The sequence below is a fragment of the Helicoverpa zea genome, chromosome 4 (genome assembly GCF_022581195.2).
Source record: "Helicoverpa zea isolate HzStark_Cry1AcR chromosome 4, ilHelZeax1.1, whole genome shotgun sequence".
Taxonomy (NCBI): Eukaryota; Metazoa; Arthropoda; class Insecta; order Lepidoptera; family Noctuidae; genus Helicoverpa; species Helicoverpa zea.
The window spans coordinates 6614500-6634491 of record NC_061455.1 but is presented as its reverse complement, the minus strand read 5'-3'; the positions used below and the strand labels follow the sequence as shown (position 1 = coordinate 6634491).

General features: G+C 39.3%; 1 protein-coding gene across 4 annotated transcripts in view; it reads left to right on the top strand.

The window, feature by feature from the left end:
• LOC124629493 (WD repeat and FYVE domain-containing protein 3) overlaps positions 1–19992 on the top strand; it is a 33186-nt gene that overhangs the window by 2614 nt on the left and 10580 nt on the right. Inside the window, exons 6-41 of one of the 4 annotated variants that reach the window (XM_047162874.1) lie at positions 14–135; positions 292–330; positions 457–658; positions 733–1052; positions 1130–1527; positions 1618–1787; positions 2008–2175; positions 2255–2400; positions 2487–2643; positions 2909–3105; positions 3375–3533; positions 4166–4297; positions 4384–4538; positions 4622–4843; positions 4957–5106; positions 5800–5969; positions 6371–6745; positions 6837–7121; positions 7198–7772; positions 7860–8015; positions 8333–8627; positions 8850–8970; positions 9051–9232; positions 9715–9801; positions 10222–10431; positions 10511–10689; positions 10946–11124; positions 11322–11524; positions 11725–11909; positions 12311–12569; positions 12848–12993; positions 13272–13375; positions 13729–13826; positions 14008–14237; positions 14317–14422; positions 14714–14863. In XM_047162874.1, the coding sequence (XP_047018830.1) occupies positions 14–135; positions 292–330; positions 457–658; positions 733–1052; positions 1130–1527; positions 1618–1787; positions 2008–2175; positions 2255–2400; positions 2487–2643; positions 2909–3105; positions 3375–3533; positions 4166–4297; positions 4384–4538; positions 4622–4843; positions 4957–5106; positions 5800–5969; positions 6371–6745; positions 6837–7121; positions 7198–7772; positions 7860–8015; positions 8333–8627; positions 8850–8970; positions 9051–9232; positions 9715–9801; positions 10222–10431; positions 10511–10689; positions 10946–11124; positions 11322–11524; positions 11725–11909; positions 12311–12569; positions 12848–12993; positions 13272–13375; positions 13729–13826; positions 14008–14237; positions 14317–14422; positions 14714–14863 (7032 nt within the window). Of the gene's footprint in view, positions 1–13; positions 136–291; positions 331–456; positions 659–732; positions 1053–1129; positions 1528–1617; positions 1788–2007; positions 2176–2254; positions 2401–2486; positions 2644–2908; positions 3106–3374; positions 3534–4165; positions 4298–4383; positions 4554–4621; positions 4844–4956; positions 5107–5799; positions 5970–6370; positions 6746–6836; positions 7122–7197; positions 7773–7859; positions 8016–8332; positions 8628–8849; positions 8971–9050; positions 9233–9714; positions 9802–10221; positions 10432–10510; positions 10690–10945; positions 11125–11321; positions 11525–11724; positions 11910–12310; positions 12570–12847; positions 12994–13271; positions 13376–13728; positions 13827–14007; positions 14238–14316; positions 14423–14713; positions 14864–19992 lie in introns of all 4 variants that reach the window. The other 3 variants (XM_047162873.1, XM_047162875.1, XM_047162876.1) reach the window with 3 other exon arrangements.

The following is a 19992-nucleotide window of genomic DNA, read 5'->3' as shown; positions in this document are numbered from 1 at the left end:
TGTTTTTCTACAGGTTGTCGAAATGTTCGTAGCAGTATTCTGTTTCCTAAAGGATTCAAGTGAAGTTAGTCAATTATTACTGGATGATTTCCGTTCTTGCCAAGGCTACTTATTTCTATCTGAATTTCTTCTAAAGTAAGTTTCCGATCTACATGGGGGTCATTAATGTTATATATTTAAATAGCATGAGCATGTTCAGTATCTAGGTAGTTGGTTGTTATAGCATGTAACTGCACTGTTTCTATTTTGTTTTATTTATTTTTTACCTATGTTTTGTTTCGTTTATCACAGACATGAGAGACAAGGTGTACCCGATTATTTGACATCAGGGTAAGCACTTCACTGTAGCTTAATTTATATAACCTTTTTTTTTGTAAATGTTTTGCACTTTTTTATTGTTGTTAAATAAATCCACTTTTTACTCTGCTTAACTGGTTGTTTGTTCAATAAATGTAGGTTAGAAGAAGAGCGTGTGAGTGGTACGGAAGCGCGGGCCGCTTTACGTAACCTCGTACTGATGATTTCGTCCCTGTGTGCGTGCGGCTTCTCCGAGCTGCGACCGACGCGCGCCAACACTGAACTGTTTCAACTGCAGGGCTTTGTCTTACCGCAGCCAACGACCCCAGGCCAGGCCGTGAGGAATGTACAAGCTTTTCAGGTATGAAATAAGAAAAAGTATTTAATTTCGTGTTGCTAAAGTATTTTTATAAAATATTATATTGAATGTTACAGGTGTTACAATCAGTATTTATGAAGTCAACTTCCCCGGCGTTATGCTGCACGATATTAGACGCGATATCGAGCGTGTATCACGCCGACAATGCAAACTATTTCATACTGGAAAATCAAAACACACTGAGTCAATTCTCGGAAAGAATTTACACTAAGAACGCTGAAATACAAGAAAAATTCTTCGAATTGCTCGAGTTTATTGTTTTCCAACTAAATTTCGTGCCGTGCAAGGAATTAATATCGCTGTCGCTTTTATTGAAAGCGAATAGATCGAGAACGTGTAGTATATTGTGTATGAAAACACTTTTGAATATTTTAAAGTAAGTCTAATTACTCCCGATTTATTCAAATTGCAATAGGGATAAAAAAATCTTAATCGCATTTCATCATGTTACAGACATAACGCAATTTTCAAAGACGTTTATCGGGAAGTTGGTATGCTAGAAGTTTTCGTGACGTGCTTGTCCCGTTACGCAGTATTCCTAAAAGACAAACAAATTCTTGAAGAAGAAAGGAGCAAAAGAGACCCATCCGATTCGCCTTCCCACGAACAGGCACCCAATGAGTCCCCCAAAGCTCCCGAAAGGAAGAAAAGACAGTCGACCCGACATGATTCGTTGATCAGAGACCCCAATTTGGACGAAGAAGAAGAGGAACTAGGATCATTAGTGATGGAAGGCCTTACAGCGTTGTTGAACGCGAACTCTAACAATTGCAATGTGTTCCGAGATTGTGGCGGGGCAAAATGTGTGCATGGGATGGTTGTGTATGAATCTTGTAGAAGTAAGGCTTTAGGTGAGAAATCCAAACTATATGTTTATTGTGAATCTCAGAATTATAATGTTGTGTAATTTGTTTTAATTTCTATATTATGCCTTGTTACAGGTGTGGTAAGAGAACTAATAGTGAGTGGGTCAGGTGAGGAGGATATGTCTGCATTGCTTTGCGGAATGCATGCAGCACCTAACGATGCGCTTCTACTGAAATTGCATATATTGAAAGCCTTGCTGGCTTGTTTGCGGGACTCACATCGGACCAGAACTATTTTTAGAAAGGTAATTTATTTTAAGGAGACCAAAGAGGAGGTTCAAATGAAGTTCCAAGTCAAAATACATATATCAATGGTCTATGAATATAAATTCGTTATGTCATTTAATACTACGACGTCGTAGCTCCATAAAGCGTTTAACTGCGCGTTTTCCAGTTGATTGAACTTCATGCTCAAGCATATATCGATTGTCTAGTCTGATTATTGTTCTTGTAACGTTTTCACAGGTCAGCGGTTTTGTATACGTAACAAGTGTTCTAGTCTCTTTGGAAGGCAAACTGAAAGGCGATGAGCCAATGGACAAAGATATGCTACAGCTAATACATATTGTGTTCTACACTATTAGTACGGCTATGAGATTTGAGCCGGCTAATGCGAAGTTTTTTCATCACGAGGTCAGTTTTTCCTCGTTTACGTATTCCAATGTCCGAAAGGTAATAACAGTAGGTATTTAAATGTTTTTTTTCTTAACAGATATGCATGACAACCCTTTGTGAGACGATACGTCTTTTAGGCTGTTTTATAAATGAGACGGAACTACAGAATGACACGGAACCTGGTGATGCGGAACTCTACGAAGTTTTTCACGAAATATTTACAAGCAATATATTAGAAATGACGTAAGAACCCCTCTATTATATATATTTTGTAAAGATTTCTTCTAAATTGGTAGCCTATCATTTACTTTATTTATATTTTCCTACAGTTTTCCTGAAAAAGTACCAGTAGTGTTTGTGCATGCGTGCATAATTCTGCGACTTTTGTACGACGTCGCGTTGGACTCTTTCGATAAGCCTACTTTCTGCGGATCGCTCAATGTCAAATCTCCAAGTTTGACTCGTCAGAGCTCTGCTATTAATGAGGTGAGATATTAATAGGTTTTATCTGAAAATGCTTGTTGGTATTTTTCTTGCCTCAGACCCATTTTCGCCAACAGTATACACGTTTCTCTTAAATAGCTGTTTACTTTAATAATTGGGTGTGTCAAGTCATGGTTAACGTTTATGTCGTCGGTGAACTTGGGTCAAAATGTAACCACTCTTTAATCGGTGGATGAAAACCTCCATACATAATTATGATTATGTATTTTTATTCTTATTGCTATAGTGAAAATAATTTCCTTTCCAGTCAAAACCAGCTGGTAGAACAGCCCCTTTAAACTTATCGACGGGCAGTAACAACGGCGAGGCGTGGGTGATCCACTCGGGAGTAGTGATAGTTCTCGCTAAGCTATTACCGGCCTTGCCTCGACCTCCCGAACATGAGGCACATGCGAGAGCTATACGGGATTATTTGGCGCACGTTCTTAAAAGCCTCGTGAGGAGGTAAGATAGTTTATATTCGGCTTATAACTTTATGCAGAAATCGAATCACAAACTATTTTAGAAGATTTTCTTGCAATATTTATATCGTATACAGCTCATTATCTCTCTATTCAAATCGTCGTAGATAGACACAGCCAAATCGGTTTGTGACACGTTTCATACATTTTGACGAAGATTTTGACAAAGCACCTCTTCTCAAAATGTCTAAATTAAAATTATGATATTTATACCTTATTATAATCTAAATACAAATTGTTTATTCCACGTAGCGAACGCAACCAGCAAGTGATGTGCGGTGCGGGGCTTGCGGGCGTAGTGCTCCGTGTGTGCGGGGCGGCACTGCGGGCTGAACGGCATCCCTTACACGCGCCTGCCATGTATATGTTGGAAAGACTCGCTGCCCACGCGCTTAGACCTTCCGAACTCAGGTAAATGGGAAATAAATCAAATAAATCATAATAATACAAAATCTTGAATAAGTAGAAGCTCAGTGGAAATAGAACATGTGTTATTGTAAAACTAATAGAAATACATAAACCAATTACCACAACTGTGAGAATTGAAGCGGTTAAGAAAGTTACGGTCATTGATTTTAAATTCTATTTCAATGACGATAAAGTCTATAATTGTTTGAGGTCCAAAATATGTTCACTACGTAAACATTGGATAGGGATACATATGTACATAGGGGTTTTTTATGAGCAGCTTACGTTATCTCTAAAAATAATGTCTTCTTTCAGCTATATTTATTGTGTCTATATCATACATTTTTTCCGCATATTCAGAATGTATTTGACAATGATTGTAAACAGCTGAGCTCTGTACGTGCGTTACAAAACCAGGTGATAACTAAATATATCAGTCAACTGAACTGACTAGATTATAACTGGTGTGCTAATTGCATGGTAAACACACGGATATTATATGTAATAATTACTATGAATGGCATTGTAGAATAACATTCAAACATTTCAAAACATTAAACAAATTCTACGTTATTTTCCCTATTTATGTAGCACATGAATTACCTTAACATATTATTAAATATTGGTGTTTCCAGGGAATTCTTGCGAATGGGTAACCCTTTAAATTGCGTGGCCCCAGAACCTGGACAGGTTTGTAAACCTGGTGGGCCCGTACCACTTACTAGGATCAAAACTTTAGTATCGATGACGACGCCTAGAGATTACAGGTAATGGCCATTCTAACGTTTTAAAATTGACCTGTATGTTTCCTAAAAGAAAATCTTTTAAGTATATTTTTATCCTTTTCCTTCAGATCTCAAAATTCTTGTACTCTCCCTCCATTTGTCGAATTCGACATGTCAGCCGAAGGGTTTGGCTGCCTATACTTGCCAAGTATAGCGCCCCAATCGGCCAATCTAAACGCTCTCGGAACGCAAGACACTGCCACTTTAGGTGGAATTGGTTCAGGTAGTTGGCGGCCCAGTGAGTTTTATTATCAATTTTTTATTTTGAAGAGTTGATATTATGATGACGTCAACGTTTTGTTTAAGGTGACCGCGTGTTTCCGCCACAAACTGGCCTTACGTACTCGACTTGGATATGTGTCGAGAAGTATTCGGATCCCCGCTCGGACCCCCACTGTGTCCGCTTGTTGACACTAGTGCGGAATATAAATAACAGTCGGGATGAACATCTCGTTTGTCTCACCATGGTATTGTCGGCGAGAGACAAGGCTATCATTATATCTACGCAGGAAACTTTAGTGCCACACAGTAAGTTATTTACCAATCAAAGAATTTAACTTTCCAATCCAATAATTTAGTTGTTGTAGGAGGGAAATTCAATTATGTTTCTGATTTATTACACTATTCTTCTACTCTAACAGATGTCGGTGAATGGGAGCCCGAAGGTTCAGGCGAATGTGGGGCCCGAGTGTGGTGTCCAGATCTACAACACGAAGGACAATGGCACCATCTCGTGCTGGTACTCAATCGGGCTGTGCTCAAGAACTCTTCCTTCTCATTGTATTTAGATGGTATGTTTGATGATAAGTTTTTTATTAATTTGTTTCGTTGATTTTCGAGTTTATTACGGTTTGAATACCTACGGTTCAAAAACTATATTTGAAGACGACATGTTAATGAAAATTCAGACCTCTGAACTTCACACTTTAGTTAGTGTCGTAGTAAAAATATAGCATACTATACAGTAATTAGCTACGTACCAAAAAGTTTGCATTGCAAATTAACAGAATACCAATAAAAATAAATAGATTTGAACCATTCTTCCATTACAGTATAGCAATATCGTTGAAGACACCCTTTATAACGTCGCTGTTGACAGTCACGTCTCCTGCTCACTCGGGTGAACCACGTGAACGTTACTAACGAAAATACTAAATTGTACTGATTAATGCCCATTTTCACCAACAAATACCTAAATTAAGGGATCCCCTAAGAGCATTTACGGAACGTTTAATAAGAATTTCGATTTCACCAAAGTTTCGGTGTCCCTTATACATAGTTATTTATGTCAAAATTGGGAGAGCCCTTATTCTAAGTGGCACTTAGATTAAGAGATTGTTGGTGAAAACGGGCATTAGTCCTTATTGAAATCTAAGTAAAATGTCTCCTGACTGTAGACATGTTCTTAATTCAAATCCCAGTAAAATCCCGCCTAACTATAGCCGTGTTCTTAATTCAAACCTAACCAAAACGGCATCTCACAGGCCAGCACATGCACTCGGGTAAGTTACACTACGTGAGCGCGAACCCGGGCGGCGGCGCGGCCACGCTGTCGGGCGCCTCCAGCGTGTACTGCGTGCTGGGCACCCCGCCGCACTGGCGGAGGTACTCCAAGCTCGTGTGGCGACAGGGACCCGCGCTGTTGTTGGAAGATGTAAGTACCTACTAAGTTATGCAGAATTTAAACAGTTGATAATTCTATAAACATTTTGTCATGGCACAATTACCCCATGATACCAAAATGTTCGCTTTGCAAAAGTTGAAGAATTAGCCTATATGCTATGTGACTGGTCATACTTTAAAATTAAATTTAAATTCTAGTTAGATAAATGAAAGCGGTAACAAGTTTATTAGGCCTAATAAGTAATTATCAGGCTTAATGCTCAATACCCCTTGGACATAATAACTATTGATCAGTTCATTTACAGCATACATTAGAAGAATAATATTATATAATAACTATTAGGTTTATTTCGAGTATACATATATTAGAACATGTTAGATCTAAATTTCGCTCTTGGATGGCTATTTTAAACTAAACCTCGTATTTTGTAGGTCCTTCCAGCGCAAACAGTATCCATAGTCTACCAATTAGGTCCACACTACGTCGGCACGCTTCAAGCACCCTTACCATCGGGACAATACCAAGAACCATTAGCCCCTCTAGTCGCCGAAGAAAAGGTCGTATTCGGCATCAACGCGCGTGCAATGTCGCAACTGACATTGGCTAAGATACGTAAAGTTTACAGTAAGAATGATAACAAGGCTATAGCGAAAATGTTGGGGATGTCGTCCCATGAGAATGCGACACCTATCAGGATATTGCACAACTCTGCAGGACATCTTATGGGCCCAGCTAGGTGTTTGGGAGGGACGGTCGTGGGCTATTTGGGCGTGAGAGTATTTTGTCCGAAGCCTGCTGCCATCATGGTAAGTGGAAATCATTTGAACATCTATGGTCTTTAAAAATATAATTTTTTTTTTCAGTGTTCAAGCTTACCAGTTACTTGTTTCTTTCTAGATTGATACAGTTGGTGGCTGTTCAGTATTATTAGGTTTAATAGCGATGGCTCAAGACGTGGAATGTTTGTACGCAAGTGTGAAAGCTCTTGTATGCGTAGTACGGTCAAATAAGGCTGCACAAGCAGAGATGGACAGACGGAAAGGATACCAAACTTTGGCCATGTTGCTGAAGAGAAAGAAACAATTGCTCAACTCACATATACTTCATCTCATTTTTGGTCTCGTCGGAACTGTTGATAGTCAGAAAGAAACTTCTTCCATTCCTAACTTAACTGCCTTTCAAGTAAGTCTATCGAAGATTATTTCTTTAATTCATATTAATATTCAATGAGGTAATTAATTTCTGAATGTCTGTTTAGGATTTAATATGCGAGCTAGAAGTATGGCTCGGCGCTCCAGGTGGTCTAATCAAGTCCCTCTTGGAACATCTGCTAGAACTGGCGACGGAAACAGCGCACAGAACGCACAATCTTCGCACAATGAGGGAGTTACAACTCGTTTCTAAGCTCCTCTACATTATAAACGACGTCAAAGTTGTTAGCACAAGGAATGTCCTCATACAGTTATTAGCTGCTTTATTAGGAGGGCAACCACGACCGAGTGATCTACTATGCTTGGGTCAATTCATGGCGTTTACTTTACCATTACCATCGCAGACAGAAAAATGGATAAACCCCAAGGAAAGTGACTGTGAGAGTGAGGGAGAACAAATTATATTAAGAAACAAATGCTTCAATGTTATACATGGCCTGTTATTTACTGCGAGAAACTTGGTTAACACGATAGTCTGTGAAGAGATATCGCGAGTGTTAGGAATGGATTGGCTGCTCAGTTTCATGTTGGAGAATGTTCATCCAACCTCTGTTCTGTGGGCGTTGAGGATAATGGTTGTCCTGTGTTCCGGACAAGGACAGCAATCGGCTATCATGCAAAGGTATTTTTAATTTGCCAGAAGGATATTCCAATAATACTTTTGTATCTATAGGATATATTCATTTATTTTTTGTATTTATTTTTAAAGGTTTAGGGAAGGTATCGGTAACGGAGGTTGGTTGCGCCACACAGAGATGATAGCTCAACCACAACAAGCTGGCGTTGTCATGACAACCACTGTGCACTCTAACTCGCATCTACACACGTCATTATTGCATACTCCCGGCTTCACACTACTGGCGTGGTAAGAAAATATATTGATAGACTTTTAATTGATTTTTTGATAGAATCTATTCGTGTGGGATAGTTAAAATGAAAAACATCAACATTTGCTCCGAGGATTCCAGATGTGTAACCTTTAGAGTTAAGATATCGCCCCCTTGTAGTACTTTTGGACCAATTAAAGTTTCCAAACTATGCAGGCAATTTGATTTAAGACTACTTATAATAACGGTCATTAGAATTGAATCCTCGTATATCCTATTTGACCTCTGATTTTTACCACGGCGACACCTCTTAATGATTTATGCTCACTATAAGAAACCCTCAACCTATTCACAGGTTGGTACCAGCACACCTTCAAATCCCAGAGCTATACTACCTCCTTTTCGGACTTACCCTGGGTCAGCCAGTTCGCGCCATGTGCTCAGAACGCACGGTCTCCGTGGAACGCGTGTGGGGGGCAGCTTGGGGGGCGGCCGCCCCTGCTCGACAGTCCCCTGCCGCACTGTCTGCGAGAATCACTCTATGTTCCGACGCTGTTGTTGTACTGCTGGCCGCTGTGAGGGCTTTAGTACACGCAGACAGGTCTAACTCACCGGAATGGCTCGCTGATCATCCTGTTGCTATTGTGCAGGTATGTTTAATGTATCTTGTCTTGGCGCAAGTTTAGTCCAATAGAATTATTGCTGCTATGGTAACTTGAAATCTAAGCAAATAAATAAATATTAAGAGAATTCTTATACTACACTCTTTAAAAAGCAACGGAGAATAATACAGTAAAAACATGGTAGCCAGCTATATTTTTGTCATCATCGGATTTGTGAAGAACTGAAGTTAAAAATGGCAATCATTTCAGGTCCTATTTTCGCTATACAACACGCTACCCGATTTCGTTCCCATAATGATGATGGCCGAAGTTTTGACAGCTCTGGCAGCTATCCTCTTTCCACCGAACTCTACGGATGACATTCACATGCGTAAGTGGACCTATGATAAACATTATTACCATCTATTTATATACATAAATGTGAGAATAAAATAAGGGGTGTTGTTTTAGCAATATGCGAGAGTGGTGAAAGTTCGGGAGCATCGACGCCAGGATCTGAGAAGGAAGTTATAGTGGGTGCCAGTCAAGCCGGGATGCTAACGCAACACCCTGTGAGGCAAGGCGTTATGGACTTCTTACGCGTGATCGTTCTCGACTCACTGCCGCTCAACGTTACCGGCAAAACCGCTCCGGTATGTTTTGTTAAATTGTACAGCATACGAGATAAAATTTGTAAGTTTTTACAGGATCAAAAATAGTCGTAATTGAATTGAGCGAACCGTTCTTCTGTTCAAAACTGATTTCTAATATCGCTAGCTAACGACTGAGAGTGACTTATCTAGATGAAGTTATATATCTCATTTCTTAATGTAGATTTTGACTGGCTTCTAAAACCTAAATGCCAGCAGTTTATGTAACTTCCTACTGCAAGTACCAAATCCCTGGCTGCAATTTTTGTTGTCTGGCTAAAAGTTGATGTATTTTTTGTGCTAAAGCAGAGTTTTTCCATTTCATTTTAATTATGTTGTCTGTTGTGAGTAGTATTTATAAAACTTTTCGCATGTCGCAATAATCGCCAACGCGGACATATTGAATTAACTTCTAAACAATAATGCCTCAGAGGTAGCTATCTAAGAGGACTAACACTGAGTACCAGCTTCCATATTGGTTCTAGAACGCCGAAAATGCGACTGACTCAGTGCCACCGTCAATGTTTTGTACTCCATGTAGCTCCGGTCCAGGGAGATCCTACTTTTATTGCGTAAATATGGGGAATTTTATTATTTAAAAATCTAAAACTTGACTAATAAATAATTTAACTAACGCTGCAATTAACCGTCCTCTTTGCATATAAGTACCTTCGTATATATTTCCTTTGCGTCGATAGTAACTTGAGTACTAAACCAGTTTAACGTACGCATATCTCGCGCCTGCTGCACGCTTGTTCGTTATGTAGAACACGCACAATGCATATTATGTAACACTTCCGCGCTTCCGCCAATGCTCACGATAGCGAAAACAACGTCAGAGCTTCCTTGCACTAGGGTATTATTATACACAGATTATGTAAGCCTGTCAATGTTCAGTGCCTCATGCATAGCCCTTAAAGTATATCGATTTTTTTGTGACAGGACTACCTTTAATAAGTTCTTACATTATAAATGAATTATACTCATTCCAGGTAATTGACTTGGTTTTGGATGCTTCACCGCCAAATTCAACCAGCCAGCAGCAAATAGAGTATCAAACGGAGGTTTTAACCACACTCATGGAGAATTTATTGAACACTGAACTATTTGGATCAGAGTCGAACATATCCAACGTTTGTTATTTAGCCGCTAGGCTGGTTGATAAGCTATGGCAGGGACAACTTTCTAGAGATCCTCACGAGGTATGCCAGTCTTCAAGAGTCCTAATTTTGGTTCGTCTTACTTTTAAAAAGGTTTTTTTACATTATGTATGCCTTTTAGGTGTTCGATTTCATAGTAAAGCTAATAACTCAAGCGAAAAAGAAGTCGTCAGTGATATCTCTGGAAGGATTGCATCATTGTCTGAACCGAACTATTCTGTTTCTCCTGTCTCGCTCTACTGACTCGATCGCGGATCAAATGTCTGTTTTGGAAGCGTTGCATAAGCTGACGACTAACAGGTAAGTTTAAACGACTAATGAAATACATCTCGCTTCATTGGGTTTTTTGATAGGATATAATGTGGTACCGTATAAAAATGTTTCAACTTTTTTTTAAGTTTTTAAAAACTTTGTTATAGTCTGTCCGATTTTTGGTGCAGTTGAAACTTGCTTTCATTTAGAGCAATCAATGCATTTTACAGCACGAAACATTTGGTACCCCCCTATACTTTATTGATTTAAGGAAAACATTGATTTGTACTTTTTTTTTTGTAAGGCTACTTATATTTGGAGCGGGTAATCACGAATTGGAATTCATCGGTTGCCTCACGTACTGCTTGCTGCAGTTGAGCTCAAACATGAAGATCGCTCTAGACTCCCACATGAGAACCACGTGGCACGTTAACCCTAGCGGTGACCTCGAGTCGAGGGATGATAAGCTTACTACACATCAAGGTATTTTTACAATTTGATGAATATTTTTTTACATGCCTTAAAAATGTACTCACTATATATACATAGTTAACAAAGATTAGGCGTCGAAGTATCCCTGTCCTCCGGAAACATGCCCAGAAATTGAGATTAAATTTTATCGACTATTCGTCTTGAATTGGTATTGAATACCTTATAATTTTATTGTATCTTTTTGACAGGACGCAACCTAATGGCCGGTGCGGCTAGACGGGTTTGGGAAGAACTATACGTATGCAAGAAGCCTGCGATAGAAGAAGTTTTTAAAATAACACTATTGTTGCCCCTCGGGAACGCTCGCGCTCCCGACCTCACGGCCGTCAGGGAACAGCTCAATGAGAGTGCGCATAAACTGTGGATTAACTATATCGATATTGAGAGAAAGGTAAATTATCGTAGGCATAGCTACAATGTTTTTTTTTTTTATATATGGTCTGTAAATCATAAATGCTAGGTGGTTTGAGTTATGTAACGTTTGATAGTTCAGTCCAATTTGAGCCTTATGTATACCAATTTAGGTATAAAATCGATTTTCGAAGTATGGCAACTGCCTTATATTCCAGTCTAATTATTATTTTATTTCAGGCAACATACCGTGTCCCATGGGAGCTTCACAATCAGATTCAGTCGAAGATACAGAAAGTGACAGGCGGTCTGACCCGACTCGCGTCCCGAACTAAAGTGAAGAAGGAGGATTCTGCTAAACAGCGGTCTAACCCGCCGCGAGACCATGCGTTGGCTTATATGCAGGATCATGTGCAGCTTGTGAGGTAAGTTATTATGTAGTTTTAGAATTACCTTTTTTCTTAAAATTGCATAGAGTAAAACCTTAAAATAAACATTGAAAGTGAGAAATTTATTGGCACACAGTATCATTCTCAAATTTTTGACGTTGACAGTAAAAACCAGAATTTTGAGCAATGAGGACCAGTAGTCCAGAATCTTTTTATTTGTGTTAGAAAAGTGCTATATGGTTCGCCAAATGATATATGTAATTCTCGCCAAACTTTTTGTCGTCACGGAATATTGCGCGAGTTGCACGCAGAAACTACATGTAGCTATAGCCATTTGAAGGTATGGTACATATGCGCGTACTTGTGCTCGTAATTGCCTTGCGGACTGCCACTGAATTTTGCGAGAAGTGTACTTCAAATGTTACTATGTTCGGCAGACAAGCATGGTGCGGCGTAGTAAGCGGTGCTGGCAACACTCGGCTGCACACTCTTCGCTACGTGCAGGCGGAGTGGGCGGGCGCGTGGCGCGAGTTGACTCGCGAGCGAGCTCTGTGGGGCCCGCCGCGGGCCCCCGCGCTCGCCAAGTGGGCACTGGACTGCACGGAGGGGCCCGCGCGTATGCGCAAGATGCTGCGCCGCAACCTCGCCTTCTACGCGCACTACCCCTACAGACCTGAACTGCATAACTCCGACAATGTGAGTACATAACACTAACCCAATACATACAGTTTAATTACTTTGCAGTAAAAGTTTTCTGGAGGCGAAATAACAAAATGATCGTTTGATTATAAGTGATTTGTCTACCCATCAAGACCAGATGAATGAATTGCCTATAAGATACAAGAACGAATATTATAAATCCAGCAAATAAATGCTCTATCGAAATACACCAAAGTCAAGTTTGCTTGTATGTAAATTCGTCTTAGAAGCAATTTCACTATCTCTATACTTCTAATCTAATGTGTGTTCTTTAGAAACAACTGAAATACAAAGTGGCTCAAAGTCTGGACAGCAAGGAGTACTACCGTATTTACCAACAATGGCGGGCTGCAGGCAATCTGGGAGAAGTAGAAGGCGCCGAGCCCACTGACATTCCTGAAACTACCGACGAACCTACCACGTAAGACTTCAACTTATGATATGACAACTATTTATGACAAGAAAATATTACTGACTTGTATCCAGTTTCATCGGTTACTGCTAAAGTTTATATTGTATCAGGTACTTATCTGACAGACAAACTATTAAGTTTTAGTTTCATAGGTTTCGGATAACAAAATATGCAGCCTTTATCTGTCCGATAACTAACTGACACTTTATTGGTAACCAGTGAAAACGGACCTTGATATTGTTCCGGGTTGATTAATATAAAAATTCCATGTTTTTTTCTGATAACAGTAGTGGCGATACTTCCCTTGATGTGGCCAACGGTGACGGGTCACCGTCAGACCTTGTTAGTAGCGGCGTCGTGAGCCGCGGTACTAATCAATCGTCTGGCGAAGGTAAGTCAATAGTAACTATTTCGAAAAAAGTTATCGAGTTTGTTGCGCCACTTCGACTTCCCAGCAAAAACACATACGTGAATCGTGGGCGTTTTAGGGGCTGTATTTTGTAATTTTTTGCGCGGAACGCCACTAGCAGGGAGAAGTAGAGAGAAATCGGAAGGGCAGCCACCAGAGACGTCCTATGATCACGACCACTCTGCCAAGAGTGTTCGATTAAGAAGAGAGAGATTTTGTAAATTTAGTCGTTTAAATAAATGCTGTTTTAAGTTTAAATAAATAATTTTGAGTTTAAACAGAAACAATAGGTAAATATTCTAAGGTAATTTCTAAAAATATGTATGTTTATTTAGCGAACGAAGACGGACCTGATAACGAGGATGAAGATGAACAACCAACTCCGCCGCCTGATAACCAAACGTTATTACGACTTCTAGAACATCATGAAAAGGTTCGTATTCGTTCTGTGTTAACAAAGGTTCCTTTCCTATGTACCTAAATAACCTCATAAATTACCACAAAATCTCTAGGATTTAAAAAAAAAAAATAAGGTTTTGCACCTGAAATATAACCTTCTTGGACCTTATGGGTATACTCATATGGTACTTATACAAAGTTTCTCTATCATTCAGATCTCCCACATGTTCCGCTGCGCAAGGATACAAGGCTTAGACACGACAGAGGGTCTTCTATTATTCGGTCGCGAACACTGCTATGTAATAGACGGGTTTACTTTGCTCAAGAACAGAGAGATACGGGATTTGGACAGTTGTCCTGATGACTATGAGCCTATTCTACCGGCTCAAGGCATACAGAGGAGCAATCAGAGGCAGTGCTCCAAATTCTTGTATGAAGACATTCGGTATGTATTATAACTGCTATAATCATGTATGGGAGTTTTTTTAGTCTGTGGTTTTATGAATTTCCGTCTTGTGTTGTAGGGAGGTACACAAAAGGAGGTATCTATTGCAGCCCATAGCGTTGGAAGTGTTCTCAAGTGACGGCAGAAATTACTTGCTCGCTTTTCCAAGAAAAGTGCGGAACAAGGTAGTGTGCACTTACTGACATGTTAGTATCGATACAATTTTTTCCCAGTGTTAAGAGTTTTGTGCGGTTCAATTCTCAGTAGGCAAAATTGTCGGAATGAGGACTTCAGTAACCTGTCTACTGCAGATTTCCATATACATGTGTACCCAAATGATAACTACCCATGTTTGTGCGATTAGAGATTGATACATAATTTATATGTAGCTATTGCAAAATTGAATTTCTAGACTTAAATCAACAGATCGACAGGTACATAAGTGATAGGTGCTTACTTATATTGTTTGTGTTCAGGTATACAGCCGCTTCACAGCGCTGGCGACGGGCATGGCGGACAGCGCGGCGGGCTCGGTGGCGGGACAGAAGCGCGGCGTGGCTGTGGAACAGCCGGCCGGCCTGCTCGCCACTCTTATCGGCGATACCTCCGTCACGCAGCGGTGGCTGGTATGTATAGAAACTGACGGCGGTTTAAAGGAACACCCCTCACCCCCTGCTATCAATATTTGTGAAAAAATAAATAAGCGTAGGGCAGGTGTAATATGTGCCCGGACGTTGTGTCGGCGAGCCGCAATTAAGTCTAGCGAAATTTATTTATACGTTTGACGGAAGCGTCAGTCTAGTGACGTCTCTGCTGATGACAAGGATATCTTGAGATTATAATAATAATAATAATAAGCCCCGCAGGGCATCTGAGGCGGATGACGGGGAGTAGCGACCCCGCGGGGCTATATATCCGAGTGCTCCAGGGAGAGTATACTGTCCCCCATCTCCGGCCTGCCGGAGTGAAGCATGACGGGGGATAGGTCTCCCGCCTCTTGGCTTGCCTTCATCGGCCGGTCAGAGTGGAGTCGCTAGAGTAGGGTTAACAGCCCGCTCGGAGGGTAGGTGCCTCGTGGTAAGTGGCGAGTGGGCCGGTGATGCTGGACCCACAGGGAGCGCGTGATCTGCGTTTAAAGTCCGCCGAGGTATCCTCACCCTTCAGCCGCTCATGTACCTGTTGCCCTCTTGTTGCGATTTAGCGACTGATTCCCGGGGGCCCAGTAAGTGAGTTGGCGAGTCTCCACCTGCCATTTTTACATGTATTTAATACATTGTCATCGGCAGGTGCCATAGTTCCCGTAGTTCCCCATTCCTAGTCCATTAGCATCCCATCACAATAGCCCAAGTAGTTTTCATCCATAGTTAGCAATAGTTTGGCACAGAACCGGGGATTGTCCTTGGGTACATTTCTATAGTGTATACAGGGATAATCGTCGGTTTTGTGGCACCATTTCATTAAAGTTGTCTCAAAAGGGCTTCAGCGTGTTGGCTTCGGCCCCACGTTCGCCTCCCAAAAATCCGGGACTCTGTAGTCCCGAGGTCTGGTAGAGACATACATAAAAATAATAATAATAATAATAAGCCTTTATTTGTTTCCTTGACTTAATCCTATTACATAAGTATTTTAAAATATATAAAAAAAAAGTTTGACTTATGCGTAATATAAAAAGTTAAAAAAAAGTAATAATGCTAAATTTAATATTAAGTCATGGCCCCTCTCGGGTATAGGCCTCCTCCAACTGTTTCCAATGTACTCTATCTCTTGCTGTATCCATCCAGTTGTCTCCTGCTACCTTTCGTAGATCATCAGTCCAACGGTCTATAGGTCTGCCTCTAGCTCTCTTGCCTGTTGGACCTTTCCATATTGTGACGAGTTTCGTCCATCGTTCACCCTTCGTTCGTATCATGTGGCCAGCCCATTTCCACTTCAACCGCATTGCATGCGTTACCGCATTTATAACTTTGGTTTTGCGCCTTATAACGCTGCTTCTTTGTTTATCTTTGAGCTTTAGGCCTAGAATGCTTCTCTCCATAGAGCGCTGGCATGTGCGTATTTTTGTTTTCGTGTATTTATTGTAGATCCAGGTCTGTGCTCCGTATGTCAGGCATGGTAGTATACATGAGTCCATGACTTTTTTCTTAAGATATAATGGAAGTTTTGATTTTAATGTTTCTTTCAGGCTCCAGAACTTTTTCCAAGCCATATTAATTCTTCTGTCTAGTTCATCTTTATGCCGTGTGTTTTTAAATGAAATGAGCTTTCCTAGATATATGTAGCTATCGACATATTCGATTGGTGTTTGGTTTACTATAATGGGGGTTTGTATACTGTTTGTAGCTACTTTAGTCTTAGAGGTGTTTAGTTGTAGACCAATGGTATTGCTAGAGTCACTTAAATCTGTAAGCATTTTTTCAAGTTGTTTTGATGACGTCGAGAAAAGGACTATATCGTCGGCAAATCTTAAGTTGCTGAGGAACTTGCCGTTTATATCTATTCCTTTTCCTTCCCACTGTAAACCCTTCATTATATTTTGTAGGACTGCAATAAACAGTTTGGGTGAGAGTGGATCTCCTTGTTTCACACCTCTGCGTATATAAATTGTTGGTCCTAGTCTATCGAGCTTCACACGACTTGTGCTTTTTGCATATATGTTTTTGATTATATTTATGTATATATTCGGAATGTTTTGATGTTTCAGTGCCTGCCAAATGCTCTCGTGTGATATGGAGTCAAATGCTTTCGCATAATCTACATACGCTAGGTAGAGCGGGGTCTTAAATTCTTGATATTTTTCCACTATTTGCTCTAGCGTATGGATATGGTCAATAGTTGAGAACCCTGGTCTGAATCCTGCCTGTTCTTTCGTTTGGTGTTTCTCTATATCTACTTCTATCCTTTTTTCTAGACACATTGCGAATAATTTATACATTGTTGGGAGTAGACTTATTGGGCGGTAGTTGCCAATATCCGTTGGATCACCTTTCTTGTATAATAGAGTTATTCTTGATTCCGCCCATTTTTGGGGGATCTTTTGTGCTTCCAATATTTTATTGAACAATATGATTAGGTGCGGAGTTAATATATGTTTTCCAATTTTTAAGGCTTCGTTAGGAATATTGTCGAATCCTGGGCTTTTCTCGTTCTTTAATTTGTCAATAGTTTTTATTATTTCAGTAGCGTTAAAAAGTTGAATAGGACTATTTATTTCCCAGTTATAACTCTGGCTCTCTTCTTGCAACAATGCTTGTTCGTGGTTGTAGTTTTTATCGTGGTACAAGTTTTTGTAGAAATCGGAGGCTATTTTAACTAGATCCTCACGTGTTTGTAAAGGTTTTGTAGTTTTATTTGACTGTAGGCTTGATATCCACTTTTTATCTTGGTTTAACTGTTTGTGTGCTTTCTTCTGACTTCCTGTTTTTAGGAGGTTTTTCTCTATTATTTTTAGCTTATAATCCTGGTAATCTTGTTTCAATTGTTTATTTGTAGTTTTAAAGAGTGTAGATAGTTCCTTTCTTTGTTTCTGTGTCTTACGTGATACATGTAGTAGTTCTGAGCGTTTTTTGATAAGTTCTTTCGTTTCGTTTGATATTATATGTTGTTTCGGTTTTTCTGTAGTAATTTCGTTGTAACTTTGGTGTATACAAGTTTCTAATTTTGAGTAGAATGTCTCTATATTGTCAACATCTTCCCAATATACATTTTCTATTTTATTCGTTAGATTTGATAAGTACTTTGTTTGGTTTTGTAGGTTTGATAAGTAGGATGTGGCTCTACCAAAATTTGTTCTGCATTTCTTTTGCTTTATATTAATTTGTATTGTGGCTCTTACAAGTCGATGATCGCTTGCAAAAGTGTTGTTATTTAAGATTTCTATATTTTGGAAAAGCTTTGGGTAGGTACTCATAATATAATCTATTTGGTTTCTTGTTTGTTTGTCTGGTGTGATCCACGTCCATAGGTTATTAATCTTCTTTTTGAATATAGAGTTGATTATAGTAAAGTTATTTTCAATTGCATATTGCACCAATCTGTCGCCTCTTTGGTTTCTAATGCCGTGGCAAAAGGGCCCGATGATAGAGTTTTCTTCATTTTTTCTTTGACCTATTTTGGCATTAAGATCACCCATAATTATTTCTTTGCCATTTGTAAGGCTTCTAGCATGATTTATTTGGTCATAGAAGGTATTTATCTCCTCTTCTGTTGCGTCTTGAGTGGGAGCGTAAACTTGTATGATGGCTATTTTTATGTTTTCAAATTTAAGATTTAGAAGGCAAACTCTCTCGGATATTCCTATGTAATTGTCTATATTCATTTTGTATTGTTTTTTAATTAAAAATCCAACTCCGTGTTGTCCTTTTGGTTTGCCTGTATAGCAAAATATATAATTTTCATCTTCTATGATATCGTTTCCGCTTCTTCTTACTTCAGAGAGTCCAATGATGTCATGCTTGATATTAGTAAGGGAGTATTTTAATAGTTCCATTTGTATAGGTTTAAGTAGAGATCTAACGTTGTAAGTACATATATATATATTTTGGTTTGTTGGAGGGTTGTAGTCTTTGTCTCCCGCGGTGACAAGCCGTGTTGGGAGGCTGAGAGAGGGAGGCGTTAGTTGCTACTTCTCTTGATTTTGATTGTCGCCTTGCATTGTGGATTGATCTTTCTTTTGGTAGGAGAGAACAGGAGCTTTTATAAGATAGTTGTTCATATTGTTAGTTTTATTAATTTTATTTGGTTGGTTTGTACTTTGTTCTTTGTGTTTTAGAGTTTTCGTTGTAGTTTCCGGTGATTCAGATAAGTTTCTCTTTTTATTTTGATACTCTTGTGGTACTTTGTGTTCATCTTGTTTTTTATCGTTATCATTATTTATTATAATAAGTTTATCGTATTTGAGGAACGCTTTTCTCCCTTTTTTTCTCTCCTTCTCGGCTTCTAATTGTAATTCTTTTCGTTTTTTTAGGACATCCAGGGGGTAATCTTCTTTAATATAGTAGGGTGTTGATTCTAGTAGTTTCTTATTTTGCTGTATTTTTATTTTTAATCCCATCGTTTGTAAAGTTACAATAATTGGTCTTATCTTTTCCCCTTTTTTTCCTAGCCTTCTTACATGTTCTATACAGTTGTTGTCACACTGTATTTTTAAAGTATTTCTTATTATATCTAGAATGGTTTTCTCTAGGTTATGGTAGCTTTTTTCGTTTTCTTCAACTCCAAAAAATATTAAGTTTTTCCTTCTATTGAATCTTTCCAAATTGTCTATGGCAGCTTTTTGGTTTTCTAAATTTTGTTCTATTTGTTCATTTTTTATTTCCAATTGTGTGATTTTGTCATTGACTGTGTTAATTATGGTATTTTTTAATTCTTCTTTCATGTTTTGCATGTCAACCTTCTGCTGTCTGACTTCTTCTTGTAGACTGATAAGTATGTTCTTGATGTCCTCCATATTTCACAGCAATAACAGTAGTAGCGCCCTCTTTGGGTGGTCTGTGGAGAGTTATCGATTGCTAGTAAGGTTTTCTCTTATCTATCAGGTTCTTAGTATTTAGTTCTTCGTTAGTCTGATAGATGGCGTGAGTAGTTAAAATGGATGGATACTGAACTAGATGGCGTTTTTATACAGACTGGTCGATGACAAATACGTACGATGATTGTGCATATATTTTGAGGTTATTATGTGTTACTTTTTTCTTAAGTTCCACTGAAATTCCACTAAAGTTTGTGCTATCACGGTTATTTAACAGCTTTTTAGTAA